Raw genomic sequence first — 21,858 nt, forward strand, 5'->3', positions numbered from 1 at the left:
GAAGGCAAGACACCTTCCTTAGCCATATCAAAACCAGGGCAAAATGAGGCAGGACCCAGAAATCAGGAGCTGCAACTTCCCAAGTGCATTTGAGTTGAAAAATACATGGGTTAGGGTAAAAATGATGCGGTTATCAGGGCACAGTGAGGATGCAGGACAACACATTTCTGCTGTTTGCTTCTTGTATCTGAGTACCCAGGCATGTTCCCCTCATACTCCTGAGATCTGCCCAACCAGCCAAAGAAAAACCTTGCTTTGCTTCAAAGGAAACCTGAGAAAAGCAGAGAAATTACCACGTCCTGCAGACACATGAGGGCTTTAATCCCCCCCTCTCAAAGCTGCCTTCACTTTCTCCTCTCATGGCAGAGGTACCTCCCAGGTCCTACCCACAGAAAGAGGTAGGAGACAGTGCCTTCTCCTGCATGTGCTGCCAGAGAAATGACTCAAAGCCTGAGACAGCCACTTCCCCAAGCAGGGTGGTCATAGGCTTGGGACCTTGTTGGTTTTGGGTAAGAAAAGGCAATTATAAATGTGCAGTGAAGGGTCCAGCTCTTCTGGGGTCCAGCTGGAGAGAAGTTCTCAGGATTGCAAAGAATTGTCCAGCTGCCCAACACATCTGTCCACACCAGTAGCAGGGTGCTGTGACGTGGCAAACATTTCACCACCTTCACTTACAAGCTTTTATTCTTCTGTGGACATTTTGCCTGTCTGTGGAATGTCAGGGTTGCAATCCATGGTTGTCTCTGCTGCCAGACCTTCTTGTGGTTGCCATGTCATTCCTTCTCAGCTGCTACACACGCTGCTAGAGCCGGGAGAGAGGCTCACTCTTGGGAAGCCCCATTGATCATTCCTGATATCTGCTGGTAGGTGACGAGCATGGAGTCACGGACCTGCGCCGTGAGCTTGGGAACATCACCCGGGCCCAGCCCCAGTGTCTTCACTTCTGGCAGGATCTGGATGATGCTTGTCCCTGGAACAGTGAGAGAGAGGGTCAGAGAGGAGGAAAACAACATGAGTGGTGTAGAAGAGCAAGAGAAGGTGTAGCAGAGGGATTGGGGTAAACTGAGGAACAAGGCAGAAACCAAGGTAAGTGCCCTTCACACACCAGCAGGGGTGTAGCAACCCAGATGCACCCAGCAACAACCCAGGCCAGGCTGTTCCCACCTCCAGAGACCAAAAAAATCATCAATACAGAAACATGTGAATCCCTGCCCAAATACATCCAGTACTTCTCACTGTGGAAAGGTATCTGGGTCTGTTTAGATCATGGCAAAAAGGATGAGCTGATGTTGGAGATGTTGGAGATGTCTGTGCCCCTCCCATGGGCTGTGCCTTGATCTCTGTGTGCCAAACTCAGCAGAGTAGCCCCTTCCAGAAACGTGCTGTGGGATGAGAGAGATTGCACCCAGGACTCCCTGTTTGGCCAAGGTGTGTCTTAGTTCTCCTGAGAAGGACCTGAGCACTGGGCTGATGTAGACTGGAGGAATACCCCAGGGAGATGCCATCAAGCTGTTCTGCTCTTGCACCCAGTGGCCCTTGTTCTGGCCAGCAGAGAGAAGCTGCCTGCAGCCCCCCACCTGAGGAGCTGGGCAGTGGCTCTGCTGTTCTCTACCTTTCCTGCAAGGCTTGACACATGAGATCCAGAAGTGCTGTAGCAGGACCATGCAAGGGAGGCAGAACAGGGGCATAGAGAAGAGGTTCACAAAAGAAGAGGGCACGTCCCCTGCCTGCAGGTGGTACATCCAAAGCATCCTGGTACCTCAGCAGTCTGCTGTCCTTCATGTGACCCCACTGGAAGAGCTGAGGGATGATGGGGCTGCAGGTCTGTTGGGGTGAAACAGACTTTCAGCAAGCACCAGACTTGCTCCATGTGTGGCAGTGCACACACTGGACACTGAGTTGGGCTTTCCAGCAGCTCATTAGCTGGTGAGAGGTCTGGAGAGTAAGTCCTATGAGGAGAGGCTGAGAAAACTGGGATTGTTTAGTTTGAAGAAGAGGAGGCTGAAGGGAGACCTCATTGCTCTCTACAACTGCCTGAAAGGAGGTTGTAGGGAGGTGGGAGCTGGGCTCTTCTCTCAAGTGGATAATGACAGCATGAGAGGAAATGGCCTGAAGCTGCACCAGGGGAGATTTAGACTGGATATTAGAAATAATTTCTTCACTCAAAGAGTGGTTGGACACTGCAACAGGCTGCCCAGGGAGGTGGTGGAGTCACCAGCCCTGGAAGTGTTTCAAAGAAATGTAGATACTAGTGTTGAGGGACATGATTTAAGCACTGAGAGGGTACATGAGGTCATGAGTGGTGGATTTAGGTGATGTTGGACCTGATGATCTTCAAGGTCTCTTCTAACCAGGATGATTCTGTGTTTCCATGATTAGAACGGTCAGAGCCACCCTGGGCACAGCAAGCTGTCCTGACCTGAGGATTATCCTGCCCAATGGGCAGAAATCTTGGCAAAGTGTAGGACATTGTCACAATCAGCCCTGGCAATCAGGCAAGTGGGAAAAGTGGGGAGGTGCAGGAAAAGCCAACTGAGGTTCTTTCTTCCTCAGTGAGGGTTCTACCTGTTTAACAGCAGTTCAGAAAACGACTTACAGGTCAGCCAACCACAAGCTCCCAGGGTGAGGTTATGACCAAAGTACCTGCAACTGCAAATAGTTTTTCTCAAGGAGCTCAGGGAGGTTGTGGAATTTGTTCCTCCAAACTTGGCTGGAGGAAGCAGAGAGCAAACTCCTGTATCTGTAGAACTGGTCTTGCTTAAAGCAGAAGGTTCAGGTGCTTCAGAGCTGCCTCCCCACAGGATTCTTCTCTGCTTTCCCAGAGCAGGGCTCTGCCTTGTTGCCCAGCTGAGCAGGGTACTGACCTGGGGAACATTTCCAGCACCAAAAGGCTTTTGAGTGTGGTCAAAAGAGACAGAGACCCAACGGGTGAGAGATTAGGAGAAACAGACAACTGAGTGGCTAACACACCTCTCTCTCTTCCAGGTGTCTGCCTGCCAGGCAATGGCCTTGCCCAGGCACAAACAATGGGAGGAATGAGAATTTCAGAAGCAAACCCTGCCCTGAAGAAGCAGCAAGGCTGGCCTGGGGGAGAGTGGGAAGGGGCAGAAGCCCATCTTTGGGGTGGGCATCAGCAGAGGAAGTGGAGGAACAGGATGAGTTACTTTTATCTGTAGGAATTTTAACTTTTTTTCCCTGCATTTTCCCTCTGAAGCCCCAAACTTGCAGCATTTTTGTCGCCACAAACAGATGAAACGTTAACTGGGAGGGGAGACACTCTCAGGGTGACTTCTGCTGAGAGCTCCCTGTTTGCTTCTGTTCCCCAATTCTCATTGCACCTGCAGATCCCAGGACAGAATGAAGGGACCTGGGGCTGGACCTGCCCCAGGACTCTGCTGTTTCTCCAGGTTCTCTCATACCAGGTGTTGGACAAGCTTTGAAAAATCAGCACAACCCCAGGCACCAATCCAGGATGGAGGGAGAAGGGCTGGAGAGCAGCCCTGAGGAGAAGGACCTGGGGGTGGGAGGAGACGAGAAGCTGGACATGAGTGACCAGTGAGGGCTGGAGCCCGGAGGGGCAATTGTGTCCTGGGCTGCATCACAAGAAGTGTGTCCAGCAGGGCCAGGAGGGGATTCTGCCCCTCTGCTCTGCTGTGGTGAGATCCCACCTGGAGAGCTGGGTCCAGCTCTGGTGCCCTCAGCACAGGAAAGATGGAGCTGTTGGAGAGGGTCCAGAGGAGGACAACAAAGATGATCAAAGGGCTGGAGCAGCTATGAGGACAGGCTGAGAGAGTTGGGGTGTTCAGCCTGGAAAAGAAAAGGCTCCAGGGAGACCTTAGAGCACCTTCCAGTGTCTGAAGGGGCTCCAGAGAGGATGGAGAGGGACTTTTCACCAGAGAGGGCAGTGACAGGGCAAAGGGGAAACAGTTTTAAACTGAAAAAGGGGAGATTTAGGTTAGAGATGAGGAAGAAATTCTTCAGCATGAGGGCAGTAAGGTGCTGGAATAGGTTGCCTAGAGAAGCTGTGGATGTTCCCTCCCCGGAGGTGTTCAAGGGCAGGTTGGATGAGGTTTGTGCAGCCTGGTGGGAGGTATCCCTGCCCATAGCAGGAGGGTTGGAACCTGATGATCTTTAAGGTCCCTTCCAACCCAAACCATTCTGTGATTCCATAATTAAATCCAAAGGAAGAAGCAAGAGCGATGCTTGAAATCTTCCACTCCCTCCCCTCTTGAGAAGACAGCAACTGCTGTTGCCTGTCTGCTATCTCCACATCACATGTGATCCTCTGCCCACCCACCTCATGGCTCCTTCCAAGGACTGAGCTCACACCCAGCCCTCTCTTTGCCCCAGGTCATCCTCACCTCGTGTAAATCTCTTCTCTTTCTGGTTGTAGAAGTCACAGTAGGAAGAGATCACTGCAGGAATAACGGGAACCTGGAGGGAAGGCAAAGCAGTGAATCGACAGATTTCACCATTCCTTCCCAGAATGGAACTGGTAAATCCTTCACCTCACTGATATTTATCCCAGTCAGCTGAATAATAAACCATCGGAGGGTTATTGGGATATTTAGATCATTGAACTATAACACACAGTGTCCTTGATGTTGGTTTTTGCATTTTACATGGGCTATTAGGAACAATTTATTTACTGAAAGAGTGGTCAGGCCCTGGAACAGGCAGCCCAGGGTGGTGGTGGAGCCACCATTCCTGGAGATGTTTAAAACATGTGTGGACATGGCACTGCAGGACATGGTTTAGTTGGCATGGTAGTGTTGGGTTGGCAATTAGACTTGATGGCCTTTTCCAACCTTAATGAATCTATGAATCTAAGACCTTCCTTTCTGTATTTAGGCCAACAATGGATGGCCAAATCAGTCTGTAGCAGGAACTGCCCTCCAGGAAAGGTCCAAGGGTCTTGTCAAGGTCCCCCCAGATTTTTCTGAAGCTGAGACATGAAGATTTTCCACTTGTCCCAGAAACAGGCCCCTCCTATGTCACCTCCAAGGTCCTAATGGACTCCTGGATGCGTGATCAACCCAAAGAGAAGCCAGGGAGCAGAAGCCACAGAGCCCTGGTTGTTGGTGGACCATAGTAAGCAAACCACATCCCAAGGGGCAGGAGGAAGGTGGCTCTTACCTGAGCTTTCACAGCCAGCTGGAAGGCCCCACTTTTGAAAGGCAACATGGAGCCATCATGATTTCGCGTTCCTTCAGGGAAGATCAAGACACGTAACTGCAGGGGGGAGGAGACATTGAGATGGAGGCACCTCCAGTTACTGTTCTAAGGCACTGCACAGTCATACTCCCCTGGGACTGATCTTTTGGCCCCTGAGCATGCAGAGACAACCTCTTTCTCCACTTTAACTCAACCCACCAGAGATACTCTCACTCTGCTCTGTGCAGTGCTCAGCCCAGAGACAAAGTTCCCTTTCCAGCCACATCAAGGTTCATGTTTTTCCAGTGGCTCCTCACCAGAGTCCTCCCCACTCACATTTTCTTTGTGCAGGGAGTGGGCCACCTCTGTCAAGGTACTGATAGACTCTTTCTTCTTCTTGCGGTCAATGAAAATGAGCCCTGCAAGCCAGCAGGCCAGGCCAAAGGTGCCCATGTACAGGATCTCCTTCTTTGTGATGGGCGCGCAGCGGTTTGGTAAGATGTCCATCATCACTGGAAGAGGAGAACAGGACAGAACAAGCTCTCATCTGCACTGAGGTTTCCTCCAGATTCTGGGCTGCAGCCCTTTGCTGTGGGAGCTGCCTGCCTTGGCTGCAGCACCCATCCAGCTTCAGAGGATCAGAAACATGTTGGGAAAGGGATTCTGGGGATTTCCAGACCAACCACCACTGAGAGGACCAATGGCATCATTGAATGGAGCAGCTGTGACACAGCTGAGCTAAACTGACACTGTCATCCCAGCTCTCTTGGAAAAGACAAAGCTGACTGAGTTTGAAAATACCTCTAACAGCCTGTAGAGCAACACTGGCTGTGACACCCTGGAGTAGCCAGCATGGATGCACCAAGGAGAGATCATGCTTGACTAATCTGACAGCCTTCTATGATGTTGTGACTGATGGACAGATGCAGGGAGAGCAGTGGATGTGTCTACCTTGACCTGTAACTAGTGGAGTCCCTCAGGGATCAGCGCTGAGTCCAGTCCTGTTCAACATCTTCAACAACAACCTGGATGAGGGGACAGAGTGTAGCCTCAGCAAGTTTGGTCATGACACGAAGCTGGGAGGACTGGCTGTTGCACCGGAAGGCTGAGCTGCCATTCAGTGAGATCTAGACAGACTGGAGAGCAGGGCAAAGAGAAACCTCATGAAGTTGAACAAGAGCAAGTGCAGAGTCCTGCACCTGGGAAGGAACAATCAAATGCATCAGTTCAGGCCAGGAGGTTGATCTGCTAGAGAGCAGCTCCATGGAGAAGAACCTAAGGGTCCTGGTGGACAACAAGTTATCCATGGGACAACAATATGTTTTGTGACCAAGAAGGCAAATGGGATCTTGGGGTGCATCAGGAGTGTGTCCAGCAGGTCGAGGGAGGTTCTCATCCCCCTCTACTCGGCCCTGGGGAGAACTCACTTGGAGTGTTGTGTCCAGTTCTGGGCTCCCCAGTTCCAGAGGGACAGGGATCTACTGGAGAGAGGCCAAGGGAGGCTACAGGGATGATGAAGGGACTAGACCTGCCTGAAGAGGAAAGGCTGAGAGACCTGGGGCAGTTTGGTCTGGAGAGGAGAAGACTGAAGAGGGATCTAATCAGTATCTATAAATATCTGAAGGGTGGGGGTCAAGAAGACAGGGCCAATCTTTTTTCAGTGGTGCCCTGTGATAGGATGAGGGACAACGGATTCAAACTGGAGCCCAGGAAGTTCCACCTCCACATGAGGAAGAACTTCTTTGCTGTGAGGGTGACAGAGCCCTGGGACAGGCTGCCCAGAGAGGCTGGGGGGGCTCCCTCTCTTGAGACCTTTCAGACCTGTCTGGATGCCTTTCTGAGTGACCTGCCCTGGTTTTGGTCCTGCTCTGGTTGGGGGATTGGACTCAATGATCTTTGGAGGTCCCTTCCAGCCCCCAACACTGAGTGATCCTGTGAAATCAGCCCTGGATGGGGTGGCTGGCAAGGACGACGTAGCAGCCACTTCTGCCTCTGTGCTGGTGGTGTGTGGGGCTTGATGCTGCCCTACGAACAGCTGGGAGCAGGAGCAGGAGGCAGGATCACCACATACCCAAAATGTCAAGGGAGGTCTGGTGATTTAACACGAGGACGAAAGGTTTCTTAGTCCTGAGGTTCTCCTTGCCCTTCACCACTATCTTGATACCCAAGATGTATTTGAGTGGCAGGAGTGAAATGCGGAAATACCTGGAAAAAGAGAGTGGGTGTTAGCAAAGACACACTGAGACTGAGCAGAGGGACCAAAGGCCAGGCTTCCCTACCAGCTCATCTCCCACTGTTCCTGCAGGGTGGCCCATTTCTCCACAGACCCATATTTGACCCATGACTTGCAGAGAAGCAACTACCATGTCTCTTGGGCTCATTGTTTCATTAAAGAAGATGTTTCATCATTTCATTTTCATGAGACCCCACCTGGAACACTGTGTCTGATTCTGGAGCCCCAACATAAGATGGACATAGAACTCTGGGAGAGAGTCCAGAGGAGGCCACAGAGATGATCTGAGGGCTGGAGCAGCTCTGCTCTGGAGACAGGCTGGGAGAGTTGGGGTGTTCAGCCTGGAGAAGAGAAGGCTCCAGGGAGACCTTAGAGCAGCTTCCAGGGCCTGGAGGGACTTTGGACAAGGTCTTGTAGTGAGAGGACACGGGGCAATGGCTTAAAATTGGAAGAGGGGAGATTTAGATTGGATATTTGGAAGAAATTCTTTGCTGTAAGGATGGCGAGACCCTGGCCCAGGTTGCCCAGGGAAGCTGTGGCTGCCCCATCCCTGGCAGTGTTGAAGGGCAGGTTGGATGGGGCTTGGAGCAGCCTGGGCTGGTGGGAGGTGTCCCTGCCCATGCAGGGGGTTGGAACTGGATGGTCTTCGAGGTGCCTTCCAACCCAAACCATTCAATGATTCTAAGACAAATACAGCAGGTTTTCTTCAAGCCAGGCAAGAACAATGGTCTGGCAATGACAGCTGCAGCAATTCTGTGTATCAGCCAAGTATCAGATAACACCCCAATCCACGGAGCACTGTTGGGACCCTGCTTCTCTGCACACCTTGAATCATCAACATATGCTGCAATAAACGTGTACCTAACTCTGCTGGTGCCCAGGCTGTGGAAATAGGGAGGAGTTTGTCTGTAGGTGACTCTGGGCTGCAATTTGGGTAGGCAGGTATTAACCAAGACCAGACAAACAACAACAAATAATAACAATCAAGAACTGAAGAAAACATCTTAAAGCAAAAGGCTGCTGCTCAGTCAGGAGATGTGAACTCCTGCTGCAGCACACAACCAATAAGCAGGCTCTGAGCAGCCTGATCTAGTGAGAGGTGCCCCTGCCCATGGGAGCTGGAACTCAGTGATCTGTAAGGTCCCTTCCAACTCAAACCATTCTATGATTCTGTGAAATCCTGCCCCTGCAGCATGTCAGGAGGCCACAGGCACTATGGTGCTGAGCAGCAGAATCAGCTTCAAGCCCCCACCTCATCCACCCTCTGTGTTACCAACACCCATCACTGCTGACCCCATGGGGGACACACAGCAGCTTAGGACAGATGGAGGGAGGGGACAGGCAGCAAGAGGATGGGGTGGGAAAATGCTGAGCTTGTGGGCACAGAACAGCAGTGATGGGGACACCAGTGACAGTGTGTTCATGTCTGTGCCTGCCTGTGCAGGTGAGCAGTGAGTGGGTAGAGCTGAGAAGGAGAGGAGCACCTGCAGAGGCTTTCTCAACACAGCTTGGAGGAGAGAGGACCAGACAGACAGAGGGAAACACAGCTCTGGAGATCAGGCAGGAGAGTGAACTGAAACAGCAAGTTCATTTACCCGTGTGCTATATCCAGTTTGTTGTGTTACATCCAGTGCCTAGTTTGTTAAATGTATGTCACCTTTTACATCCTTTCCTTTCAAAGTTCGTTGTGGAGTCTCTTTCTCTGAAGACCCTGCCTGGATGCCTTTCTGGGTGACCTGCCCTAGATTCAGTGGTGGTCCTGCTCTGGCACCACCAGAAACCAACACAAACACAGCACAGAACCCACCTCTCTTTTCTGAGCTGCAGCTCAGAAACGACCCAACCAAGTCCTCCGTGCTGCAGTGTGAGTCCCGAGACCCTCCAGAACACATCACAAGTGGACTCTGTCCATGCCCAGAGCAGAAAGAATCCACAGACAACTTACTTCATGTTCTCCACGTTACGTCCCCGAGGGATACTGCATATGATCACCAGGACGCTCAGGGTCAGGAGCCACACATTGTAGAAGGTCATCTTGCAGAAGTATTTGAATGCAGGATGCAGCTGGTAAAGGACTAGAAAGGCAACGAACAGCACAGTGAACGGGTAGTGAAGGAGCAGAAGCTCCATCCTGCCAGCTCAGAGTCCACCAGCTGAGTGTTGTTGCACTGAGCAACAGATGAATCACAAGCAGAGCTGAGATCTCCCCTTGATCAGCCACGAGTGGGTGGTGCAAAGCTGCAAGGAGACCTCGGGAAGGCTGGTTCGTGCCTGGGGGCTCAACCTGCAGGTTTAGGCAGCAGCACTGGCCAGGGTGTTGGACAAGAGCTGGGGCTGCCGGGGGTGGGGAGCACAGAGAGATAGTGTCACAGTGTAGTGGGGGTTGGAAGGGACCCCCCCTGCTACAGCAGGATCACCCACAGGAGATCACAAAAGGACATGTCCAGAAGGGCTTGGAATGTCTCCAGAGAAGGAGCCTCCACAGCCTCTCTGGGCAGCCTGGCCCAGGGCTCTGTCACCCACAAAGTATAGAAGTTCTCCCTGATGTTTAGCATGAACCTCTTGTGTTCCAGCTTGTGCCCATTGCTCCTTGTCCTGTCACCAGGCACTGCTAAAAGGAGTCTGGCCCCATCCTGCTGACACACCTGCCTTTTAGGTATTTATAAGCATTGATGAGATGCCTTGTCTGCCTCTAGGCTGAGCAGCCCCAGCTCTCCCTGCCTTTCCTCACAGGGCAGATGCTCCAGTCCTAGCATCTCTGTGATCCCTCTCTGAACTCTTCCCAGCCTTCTTGTCCTTCATGAACTGGGGAGCCCAGAATTGGACACAGTATTCCAAATGTGACTTCACCAGGGCAGAGAAGAGGTGGAGAAGAACCCTCTTTGACCTCCTGGCCACACTCTTCTTGATGACCCCTAGGATGCCATTGGCCCCACAGGCACATTTCTGGCTCATGGCTCAGGCAACAGGGGCTGCCTGGGGAAACAGAGGTTTCCTCTGCACACAAAAGCCCTGAGGTGGCTGCAAGATATGCTGGAAATCAGAAATTATGAAGGAGAGAAAGAGAAAGCCAGAAACCAGATCCTAGCAACCAGTTCCTGCCTCACACGTCTAGGGATTGAAGGAACCAATGTGACAACTGGACATTCACAGAATCACAGAATCATCACGGCTGGAAAAGAGCAAGATCACTGAGTCCAACCATCAACCCAGAAAAAACCACCATGCCCACTGGAGCATGTCCTGAAGTGTCACATCTTCATGTTTTTTAATACCTCCAGGGATGGTTTCCTCAGTGGGAGAGTGGCCAAAGTGCCACATGTCTGGACAAAAAGATAAACAGAGAAAAAGCAGCTGGATTCTTCATCAGCCTGACAGGCCTCGTTCAACCAGCTGTCACTTCAGAGGAGCAACAATAATACATTCCAGCCAGGACTGGAAGCTGCAGGTTCTCAAAAGTGAAGAGTCCGAGGACCCCTCAAACCACATGGACTGTTACCTGCAACCCAAGGAACAAGACTAAATCCCTGAGAACAGTAAAAAGGACAAGCCTCAGGATTATTTAATGAGGAAAGTGAGAAACGACATAAAGAAATTGCCTGTGTTCCTGCTCACTTGGAACCCTTCTTGTGTTTTTCATGAGAAAGCTGGACAAGGGACTACAAGCCCTTCTGCTCCCAAGGCTTCTCTGCAACCACAGGAGAGGCAACCAAAGCAAAGAGCTTTGTCCACAGCCTCCTCTCTGTCCCATCACCAGCACATGGGAAAAAGAAGCACCTCATGTGGTCAGAGTGGACCCAGGCCCTGTGACCCCCTGTACAGAGCTCAGCTCCCTTCATGGAGACTCACCATGGCTGCTTTGTGCTTACCCAAGGCAGTTACCTTCCCAGTGTGTACTGACCTTCTTAGTATCCCACCAGCATCACAAGGCCTTTCACAACTGGGTGGAGGTTGATTTGATGCACAACTGGTCCATCCTGATCTACTAGAAGACAGGTCCCTATGACATCCTGCAAGGACAGCCAGAGCTTTCAAACCAACCCTGCTGCTGTTGGGCCCCTAATGCAAGAGGAACATCTTACACAGTCCTGCACATGAAAATTCACCCAGTGTGCCAACAGGGGCTCCTCATAAACTGCCAAAAAGCTTTATTAAGTCACTGACAATAATTTTCAAATACTTCCATCAAGACTGTAAGGAACTTCTGCTCCTGCAGTGCACTGTGCGTTACCAAGCAGGAACTAAGCTGTAGCCAAGTTCGTGGCCTATCCAAAGGAGAACAGCAACTCTGAACTACAGCTGATCTACAAAAACACAAGATCCTGAACCTGAGGAGAAAACAGAAAAATGTCTCCAGCTCCAGGTGATGTCCACATAGGCAAAGCATAACCACAGAAGGACCCACATAAGCTGATTTACACATGGACCTGTTGGACCCTCAGCCTGGTCAGTTGTGAGAGGAGTGGCTCCCCATGGCATGACCCAGGTCAGGAATAACCAACATTGACTGAGCTGCTCCTTGCAGAAAGGTAACTTCCCACACTCAGAGCACTAAGGTCTCAAGAAGACATCAGATACACAAGAGCTTGAGGCGAGGTGAGTAGTTACCTGGGGCTTCAACAGCTGGTAAGAATCTCTGATGAGTATGGAAAAAGGCAAGGCCATCAAGTGATAATAAAACTTATGCCATTCCCAGCTCCCCCAGAGACACAGTCAGCTCAGATCTAACAAAATGTTTCAGCTCCGAATCCACCGATACTAAAACCCTCAATTTTATGGTTCTTCTGGTGCAAGGATCCCTAGTGCCAAGTTCCATTCTGCCTCCCTTTCAGAAGCAGTCTGGACTTGCCTAACCTGTGAGGTGTTTGCAGAAACTACAGCTCTAATAGAGCTCCCAGTTTCCAGACTAAACGTATCCATGTTCAGTTGACTCCCTTTTGCCCCTGGGTCTTTACACCCTTTTCAGAGCCTGCTCAGTTTAGATCCCTCTGAGCTCAGGAGGGGACAGGCTTGCTTCTGTCACGAGCTTTCATCGCGTGGCATGAAAGCCTCTCCTGCTCACCAAGCCACACACTGGCCAGAAGAGAGAGGTGGGGGCAGAGAAGGTGATCTAATCTAATGGGAAAAGGCCAAGAAAATTGTCATGCTCCTGGTAAGCAAATGAAGGCTCAGAAGAAAATGGACTGTTGTCAAGGCAGCAACCTTGGATAGAGAGGAGTTGCTTCAGTTCAAGATCACAATTGACTTCTAAATGTGAAAGCAATTTCAGGATGAAATTTGAAGATTGCATTTTGAAATAGAAGCCATTCATACTAGAAACTGCTGGCACAGCACCCCACTGGAGCAGACTAGAAGAAGCTACCAGAGGGTAAAGGGTTGGGACTGCTCAATGCCAAAGACCACATCAGCCACCTCAAAAGGAGAACAGCACTAAAGGGAGCTCATCTAGTGCATGCAGTTATTACTCGGTTAAACAGAGGCATTAACATGGATATTAAAGACTTCAGAGGGATTCCTGGGTATATATTCCAGGGTATATACATTAGAGAAGTGTCATCAACACTGAGCAAACTGAATTTATCATCCTCCAGTTGTAGCTTCATGATGAATCCATGTATCACCCAGTTTTACAAGACACAGATTAGCTTTGCACACCCACTTAGGAGTAAAGACCATAGGTGGAAATTTTGTAATGTCAGGAGAAGAGTTTCTGTAAGAAAATGTGTATTGACTCATGAAGATTTCTGTGGCCTTCAGACAGCCCTGACAGAAACACAATGCAACAGGCTAGAACAGCTTGTGCTATAGGACATGCACAGTGCAGCCAGGTCACCTCTGGGCTGGAAAGCAAAAGTTTATCACTGTAAATCACAGAAAAATTCAGATGTCAAGGGACCCCTGGAGGTCTGCAGTCCAATCAGCAGGGCTAGCTCCAAAACCAGGTTAGCTCACTCAGGAACTTGTCTAGGCAAATTTGAAGAATCTCCAAGGATAGAGATGCCACCAGCTCTCTGGTCCCTGTGTCAACATTGCAGCACTAACATGAGTATAATGTTTTTCTTTGTTTAATGGGAATTGCCCTGGTTGTGATCTGTGTCTATTACCTGTTATCCTTTCACTGTGTGCCTCTGAGAAGCGTCTGGCTCCACAGTTGGTCATTAGAAAGCTGAAGACTGAAATCACCTCCTCTCCCCTTCTCTAGACTGAGCAAGTTCAGATCCCTCAGCCTTTATCTGTACATCTTGTGCTCCAGCCCACTAACCACCTTCATAGGTCTCCACTTAAGTCAAGTGTAGTAGTTACTGGGAGAAGGTCCTGAGCAAGATAGACTCATGATGGACATCCATTCTCAGAGCTGAAGCATCTGGGGAAGGCTGCAGGTGGGAAAGAAAGTGCATGAAAGGCCCCATTGGAGCTGGGAGGAAGGGCTGCACCTCAGAATCAGCAGCAGAGGATGAGCAGGGCAAACCAACCCATCCTGGGCAGACCATCCCACCCCAACTCCACCAGCCAGGGCAGGCCCAGCTGTCACAGCCCCCATCCTGCCAGACGTGTCTCATGGGTTTGATGGGGCAGTTTGATCAGGTTGTTAAGCTAAATTAATTATTTTTTTTCCCCTCAGTTCCTCTGTGCTTAGTGTAGAGAGACAGACGGTGGCTGATTTTGAGCCAGTCATTTCCTGCCCCTTAACTGCTGAAGTCAAAAGGTAATAATGAGTGGAACTTCCTCTGTCTCCAAGGGCTGAACAGATGCTGGACGTGTGGGGTTGGAGTTAGACAGCTAATGCTAGAAAAATAAAGCTTGAGAGACTGAGACACCTCTGTGGGAAACTGCTCTTTTCTTCCCCAGTACCAGCTTGCAACAACTTCCCATGTAGCCAGGTGTCTGGAGACATCCCCCCGTAGTCAGGCTTCTCACACCCCTCAAATCTGTTGACTCCCTTGTATCTCTTGGCACTGGGAACTTAGCCAAGAAGCAGTGACCTTCAATCCACTCTAGGACATGTTTCTGCCTTCACAGTATGTCCAGGCTTATGTTCATCAGTCTACATGGCCCCACCATCACCCTCCACCCTGGCCAAGGGCTGGCAGAAATCAGCATCTGTCCCTGTTTTGTTTCCCTGAGACTCTTACATTTTTCCCATTTTGGGGGTGAGAAGGAGGATATGACTGTCAAGTGTTTGTTGGAACTACATCCTGCACTGGCTCTGGCTCTGAGGAATATTTCGTAGTGCCACGTGACACAGGACTCTGGGTCAGAGTCTTCAGCAAGAAACATCTTCTTTCATCAAATAATACGTGGGTTCTTGAACTGGTTTTGTCCAATAATCCCATGCAAAACCTACAACCATCCTCCACTCACCTGTGGCTTCTGCAGCTTTTACCAAATGCAAAGAACATTTTGGCCTCAGCTCAAAATTGCCATTTATTGACCAATAACAAGAACACAGCAGACTGTAGAGGAAGGGAAAAGTGGATTTGATCCCATTCAAGAAAAGATAATGAGGGGACAAAGTCAGAGTCAAACTAGATCAGATTTTACTCTTTTAAGACTGTTCTTATCTTTGCCAGGACACACTCCACCAGCTCCACAGCCCAGGTTCATGCCAAGCTGCAGGAATGACTTGTGGGTTTTGGTCTCACTAAGTGATGCCCCAGGCACTCTGGGCTAGGGGCAAAAACTGATGAGAAAACAGCTTTCTTCCACATAGACAATTTCTTCATTCCACCTTCAAGCAAAACCTGAAGCAGGTTAAATAAATCTATTTGGGGACCATGGCAGCTATTTCTGCTTCACTCAAAAGTACAGAGAAATCAACAGATTTTCTCTGGAAACTGAAATGCATACTTGTTTAAAGCAAAAATAAAAATGGAGAGCAAGCATAAGCAGCCATTCCAATGCCCCAACCTCTTTCTGTGTGGGTTGAAAACTTCAAAAGGAGGGTCCAAAACATGTTTTTGACAGGAAAGCTTCTTGAAGCACAGTGTATGTGAAATAGCCTAAGCCAGCAACTGGTTTGATTGGGAGAGAGTCTCTGGAGAACTCATTTTGCTTTGCTTTGTGATATGGAGTGATGTGCAGAGATCTGGGACATCTTTTCATGGAGTTCTTTGATCACTGGACTTCATCTCATGGAGAAGGCTTCATGCAAACTAACAATGCCCAAACATTTCAGGCCATAAAAGCATATGCATAGTAAAAAACAATAATCCATCTCAGCAGGTTACCAAGTCTGGACTTCTGGGGCATCCTCAATGATCAGCATTGAAAGTCACCAATGCTGCTTCTGCAGGACACAAAAAGCCATGTGTTAACAAAAAAGAAAAGGACATGTCATAGCTCCCTGTTATCATGTGTGAATTATTTCCACAGGTTAATCTGGAAAAGGGGATCAATACCACTGGTGTTAGTCCTGATTTCTTTAAAGACCTCCAGGGATCCCTCCTGGACAACAAGATCCTCCAGACATCACTTTTTCTGGCACCATGGGGATGGCATTTATGGGTGTACCCTGACACCCTTTAAAGCTGATAATCTCACATCCCTGCAGAGAATATAAGGAAGACTCCTCAGGGAAAGTGGGAGCTGGCTGCAGAGGGAGTTGTCTGAGCCCTTAATGATTGCTGTTAGCTGTAGAGGTTTGCTCCTCACAGCCTGGATATCATCACCGCAGGGCCTGTCAGAGCAGAGGAAAGGTGTCTTTTTAGGAGAAGGCACAGATGTCCCTGGGGTGCTGAAGCAGCCCATCTTTCCCCTGCTAGAGCCACTCTCACCTATGTCTGCTTCCCAGGGGTTTATAGAATGCTGGGTTGGGTTGGAAGGCACCTTTAAAGGTCATCTAGTCCAACCTCCCTGAAGTGAGCAGGGACATCTTTAACTAAATCAGGCTTTCAAGCTTGACTTTGAATGTCTCCAGGGATGGGGCCACCACCACATCTCTGGGCAACCTGTTCCAGTGTTTCACCACTATCATAGTAAAGAACTTCTTCCTAATGTCTGACCTGCACCTACCCACCTCTAGTTTAAGACCATTGTCCCTCATCCTATTGCTCCACACGCTTGAAAACAGTTCCTGCTCAGCTTTCAGAAAGCATTTTGAAAGAAAACACTAAGCCTCAAGAACTTCACAAATCCTGAAGGCAGCTGAGGGAAAACTCTAAATGCAGGCAAAAATTTCCCTACTAGAGATCAACCCCCACAACCTCTTCTACAAAGTGGGGATCTCTCTTCAAGTCTGGAGGTGCTTCTGTTTAGGCCAAGACGTGCTGCCAGAAGACAGAGCTGATCTGGGAATCGCTCCCTATGCAGAAAAGCAAAGAGCTAAACTGAGAAGGCAGATAACCAGAAAAATCCCAGAGCAAAGCACTGAGCTTGGTTTTGGAATCTTGATGGTGGGAAATCCTTGTGCCAGAGGAGCTCCTGCATGGACCTGATGAAATGGAGTATCCAAAGGTGTGCCAGCTATGTGCCTGTAGATATGCTCAGACCTGTGCTGGGCAGCTCTGTGCTGTTCCAAGCTTGTACCTTGCTCTGCCAGTTCCTCAGTCCCCTGACTTCCAGGCTCTGAGGTCCAGCTTTGGGATGTGTGTGCAGCTCACAAAGCCATGAGGGAATCTGTTGGCCAGGAAGATATTTCTTGGTACTTTAGAGATGCCAGTGTTGTCACATATTATTCGTGACAAGGAGACTTTGGCCAGTGAAGAGAGTTGCTGAGGAGTGAAAACTCCTCTGTTCCTCCAAAAAAACCTGCAGGAGAAAGAAGACCCAACAAATTTTTCCTTTCTGGCTTCTTCACATTCAAGACTGCAAAATTATATCCCATTAACACAAACCACATATTCCTTTTGCCAAGAACAAATTTACATTTCTGTTACTTAAATCAAGAGCCCTGACTCACCAGCTGGATTATTTAAATTGCTTTTCTGCAATGGACATGCAATAAAGATGCAATTAAATTAAAGCCTTGCCCTGTGCTCCCTTCAATGAGGCACACATCCCTCTCTCTCAAACAGAAAAGTCAGGACATACCAAACACAGAGTGTGGTTACAGACACATGATTGCCTTGCTGGCACCAGCCCAATAATTACTCTAATGAAAAACAAACTGGGTTCCTGGATCCTGACATAAGAACAGGATTTCTACATGTGCAGTAGAGTGTTTGCCTTTAAGCTCCCAAAACTGGATTTTGAGCACTTAATTAAGTCTTCTAAGCAGAAAACTTCCTGGAAGCATTAGTCATAATCTATTTTCAGGCAAACTGGCTGTCCAGGATGGGGCCCTTGCCTCAGAAATGCAGCTGGAAATGGGGCACATAACTCATTTCTGTACCTGATGCCCCATAGCAAATCCAAGGAGTAGGAGGACTTCAGAGATGTTGAAAGCACAACACTGCTCAAGTGATTTTGGCTGGCAAGCAAACCCCAATGCACCCAGCCCCTGGTGCACATGAAGCCCAAATGCTGCCATATGTCAGATCCTAGAGGCCCAATTCACATCTGGGGTGGAAAGGAGAAATGGTGAAAAATCATATCTGAGACCCCTGGGAAGAACATATGACACTGGTGTAAAGCTGCATACTGCAAACTCAGGAGATGGGAATCATAGAGTCATAGGATGGTTTGAATTGGAAAGTACCTTGAAGACCATAGAGTTCCAATCCCTCTGCATGGGCAGGGACACCTCCCACCAGCCCAGGCTGCTCCAAGCCCCATCCAACCTGCCCTTCAACTCTTCCAGGGATGGGGCAGCCACAACTTTCCTGGGCAACCTGGGCCAGGGTCTCACCACCCCCATAGGAAAGCATTTCTTCTGAAGATCTCATCTAAATCTCCCCTCTTTCAGTTCCAAAACATTCCTATCCTTGTCATATCACTCCCTGCCCTTGTCCCAAGTCCCTCCCCAGCTTTCCTGGAGCCTCTTCAGGCACTGGAAGGTGCTCTAAGGTCTCCCTGGAGCCTTCTCTTCTCCAGGCTGAACACCCCAACTCTCCCAGCCTGGCTCCACAGTAGAGGTGGATCGATGCTTCACATTTACAGGGCACAGCAGCAGAAGGAGCAGTCCTTCCGAGAGCAGACAGGGATGCTGCCAGCACCAGGGAAGCACCTAAGGCTCAGTTGGGACCTAACCAAGAGAAAACAATTAATCTCTTTTACTTGCAAAGCCTGGAACTGTGTTAGTCCTTCAGCAACATCCCTTGGTCTGCAGGCATATTTTCAAAACTACCCACATCAACAGGATGCCAGGTTCTATGGAGCTTGGAGCAACCTGGTTTAGTGGGAGGTGTCCCTGCCCATGCAGGGGGGTTGGAACTAGATGATCTTTAAGGTCCCTTCCAACCCAAACCATCCTAAGATTCTATGCCAAAGAGCACCTACTGTCAGCACAGCCTGACAGCTTTTCTCCTAAGGAATCTTAGCCTAGGATCTCAACTCAACTCTTCCAGGGATGGGGCAGCCACAACTTTCCTGGGCAACCTGGGCCAGGGTCTCACCACCCCCATAGGAAAGCATTTCTTCTGAAGATCTCATCTAAATCTCCCCTCTTTCAGTTCCAAAACATTCCTATCCTTGTCATATCACTCCCTGCCCTTGTCCCAAGTCCCTCCCCAGCTTTCCTGGAGCCTCTTCAGGCACTGGAAGGTGCTCTAAGGTCTCCCTGGAGCCTTCTCTTCTCCAGGCTGAACACCCCAACTCTCCCAGCCTGGCTCCACAGTAGAGGTGGATCGATGCTTCACATTTACAGGGCACAGCAGCAGAAGGAGCAGTCCTTCCGAGAGCAGACAGGGATGCTGCCAGCACCAGGGAAGCACCTAAGGCTCAGTTGGGACCTAACCAAGAGAAAACAATTAATCTCTTTTACTTGCAAAGCCTGGAACTGTGTTAGTCCTTCAGCAACATCCCTTGGTCTGCAGGCATATTTTCAAAACTACCCACATCAACAGGATGCCAGGTTCTATGGAGCTTGGAGCAACCTGGTTTAGTGGGAGGTGTCCCTGCCCATGCAGGGGGGTTGGAACTAGATGATCTTTAAGGTCCCTTCCAACCCAAACCATCCTAAGATTCTATGCCAAAGAGCACCTACTGTCAGCACAGCCTGACAGCTTTTCTCCTAAGGAATCTTAGCCTAGGATCTCAACTGTGATAGATCCAGCCAGAGAATAACATCATCAGAAACAGAAAAGCACATTTGGAAGAGTAATGAGGAAAACACTCCAAAAAACCAAAAGCAACTGGAACAATTTCCAAATCTGTGTAAAGGAATCCACATCAACTGCAGTCTCCTTCTGTCCTCTGGGATTTGGATACCCAGCTCCTCTCTTACCTGTCCCCATCACGAACGTTCCTGAACTGGGTACCAATGAGACAAGCCATGAGAGGCCCAACTCTGCCTCCAGGCACAAAGGGCTCTGCCAGTGCCCCAATCCATATGTCAATATTCTTTGGTGTCCCATACAGCTGTATGAACTTCCTTGCCAGGTCACGATTCCTCAACACTACAGCAAGTGTCTTCACATCAGAAGGTTGTGGAAGACCACAGAAATGTCTCCAGGAGGTATAACCTGCAAGTAGTTGGGTATCAGAGCAGACACATCAGCAACATTTTCCACTCTCTTGGAAAGACTTTTCCCTCTCTCAAAGCCCACAGGTAGGGCCCTAATATTTTCAAAACCTTTTTCTAAAATGGTCAATATTTCTGTTAATGCCATCGAGTTTCCTCCAGAGCCAGCCTGGCAATTCAGTGCTGTGCGTGGAAGGGCCATGTCTTTGCACGTCATCTCTGCCAGTGGGAGCTGCTCCACCACCTTCCAGCACCGTTTTGCTGTTTCACTCAGAGTGCACAGGCTCCAGGGCCATGGTGGAGCTGAAACAACCTCCGGGTGATGTGACCAAGGAACTGTGGGAGACCCATACCCTGCTGAAGCTGCAGCAGACAGCAAGAGGAGCAACCCCATGGCTTTTCAAAGAGCTAATGAGACCTGTGTTCAGGTACCTGATCCTGTATGTGCAGTGACTGCTCCTAACCCTGTGCTGTGAGTGTCCAATCTGGGCATGCTGGATGGCTGCCCCATCCTCACTGCCACCCAGGAACACTGTGGGAGCTCAGGGACTGTACAGAGACCTATAGGCAGAGCCACAGTGAAGAGGTCCTCACAAAACTCACTGATGTTGCCTTCACTGAAAGTGAATCTAGGCAACATGCAGATGTTACCTCTGCTCAATAGGCTTGTGGCCAAGTGTTCCCCAAAGCTGGTGTCATGTGTGTTCCTGTCTAACCACATGGACAAGACATCCCATGCTGCAAAGAGTTCTATGCAGCCCATGTTACTCTGGGTGGGGAGAAGGCCACTGGAGTTGGCCAGCTGGACAAATTTTACTGTACTACAAACAGCTGAAAATGCACAGGACCACAACTGGTACATATTTCTGCATCTTTGTGGACAGGGCATGTACCCAGCAAAGGACAATCTGAGAGCCAGTGTCTTGCCAAATAATCACTTGAGTAGAGGAAAAGTCTGTGGAGCACCTGCAGTGTCCTCCTACCTGCCACCTGGGCAAACTGTGAGGTGCAGATGAGATGATGCTGCAGCAAACATCTCCACTGCAGGCAGGATGGCTAAAAACTGGGGAGAACTCAGAGGAAATGACACAACATATGGTGCCCGGATGACACCACCATCTGTTCCAGGAGACTGAACATTTGCTTTATCAGAAGCCTTTTTGAACTTGCTATATCACCATCAACTTCAGAGGTGGTCTAACAACGAGTGGGCTGGAACCAAAGGTTAGGAGCTAAACACAAATTCCCACTAGATATACATGCTGGTTCCACTGCAGCAGACCAGCAGTCAAGGCTGGTCTGCATTCACAGTTGGGGTTTGTAGCTCAGATCAGCTTCTGCACAACAGATAAAGCAGAGAAAATTCCCAACCTTCTGTTGCAGCAAAGCCAGAGCAACGTCCTCACCTGCCCACACACCTGGGTGCTCTGCAAAGCCTCTGTCTGGGCTAAACCCTGTGGATCCAAAACATTTCTCATCACCATTTCTAAGTGAGCCTTATTGCTTCTCCCAGGATGTTCCTCCTGCAGCAGCTCTGGGCTCTTACATCACATCATCATACTACTCCTAATAATAATAATTCAACTGGGACACACCCGTGAGCCTCTTGTCAAGCCCTATTGACAAGCTGTTTCTCAAGACCAGCTTGCAATGCCATTATGCTGGTTTTACATCTTGACAAGCCCTCAGAGGGGTTCTGACATGTTGGTTTTTTGTTTTTGTTTCTTTTTTTCTGCAGCTCAGTCTTTATGGAGAAATGACAACAAGGTTTTCCACACCTATTGTTGCCACCTGCTCCTCTGCTCGTGCGTGGCTGGGTTGGACCTCTGCAGACACTTGGAGAGAAACCATGTGGGGGCTAATTCCACTCTTGCAAACCTGTTGCTCAACTGCTATCCCAATTTTGTCACTT

General features: G+C 49.5%; 2 protein-coding genes across 2 annotated transcripts in view; both read right to left on the bottom strand.

Moving 5' to 3' along the window:
• Positions 1-821: 821 nt before the first annotated feature.
• LOC104391005 (1-acyl-sn-glycerol-3-phosphate acyltransferase alpha-like) lies at positions 822-9,517 on the bottom strand. Its single transcript, XM_010000216.1, has 6 exons — positions 9,333-9,517; positions 7,226-7,359; positions 5,491-5,666; positions 5,137-5,232; positions 4,362-4,434; positions 822-970 (listed from the first exon to the last, which is right to left on the bottom strand). The coding sequence occupies exons 1-6, from the start codon at positions 9,515-9,517 to the stop codon at positions 822-824; spliced, it is 813 nt and encodes a 270-aa protein (XP_009998518.1).
• Positions 9,518-10,498: 981 nt separating this feature from the next.
• Positions 10,499-21,858, bottom strand: part of MPO (myeloperoxidase) — a 28,031-nt gene continuing 16,671 nt past the window's right edge. The window contains 4 exon segments of the mRNA XM_010000217.1: positions 10,499-10,526; positions 16,876-16,935; positions 16,937-17,134; positions 19,710-19,947. Coding sequence (XP_009998519.1) covers positions 10,499-10,526; positions 16,876-16,935; positions 16,937-17,134; positions 19,710-19,947 — 524 coding nt within the window.

Source organism: Chaetura pelagica, unplaced genomic scaffold (genome assembly GCF_000747805.2).
Source record: "Chaetura pelagica isolate M959 unplaced genomic scaffold, ChaPel_1.0 scaffold516, whole genome shotgun sequence".
NCBI classification, from domain to species: domain Eukaryota; kingdom Metazoa; phylum Chordata; class Aves; order Apodiformes; family Apodidae; genus Chaetura; species Chaetura pelagica.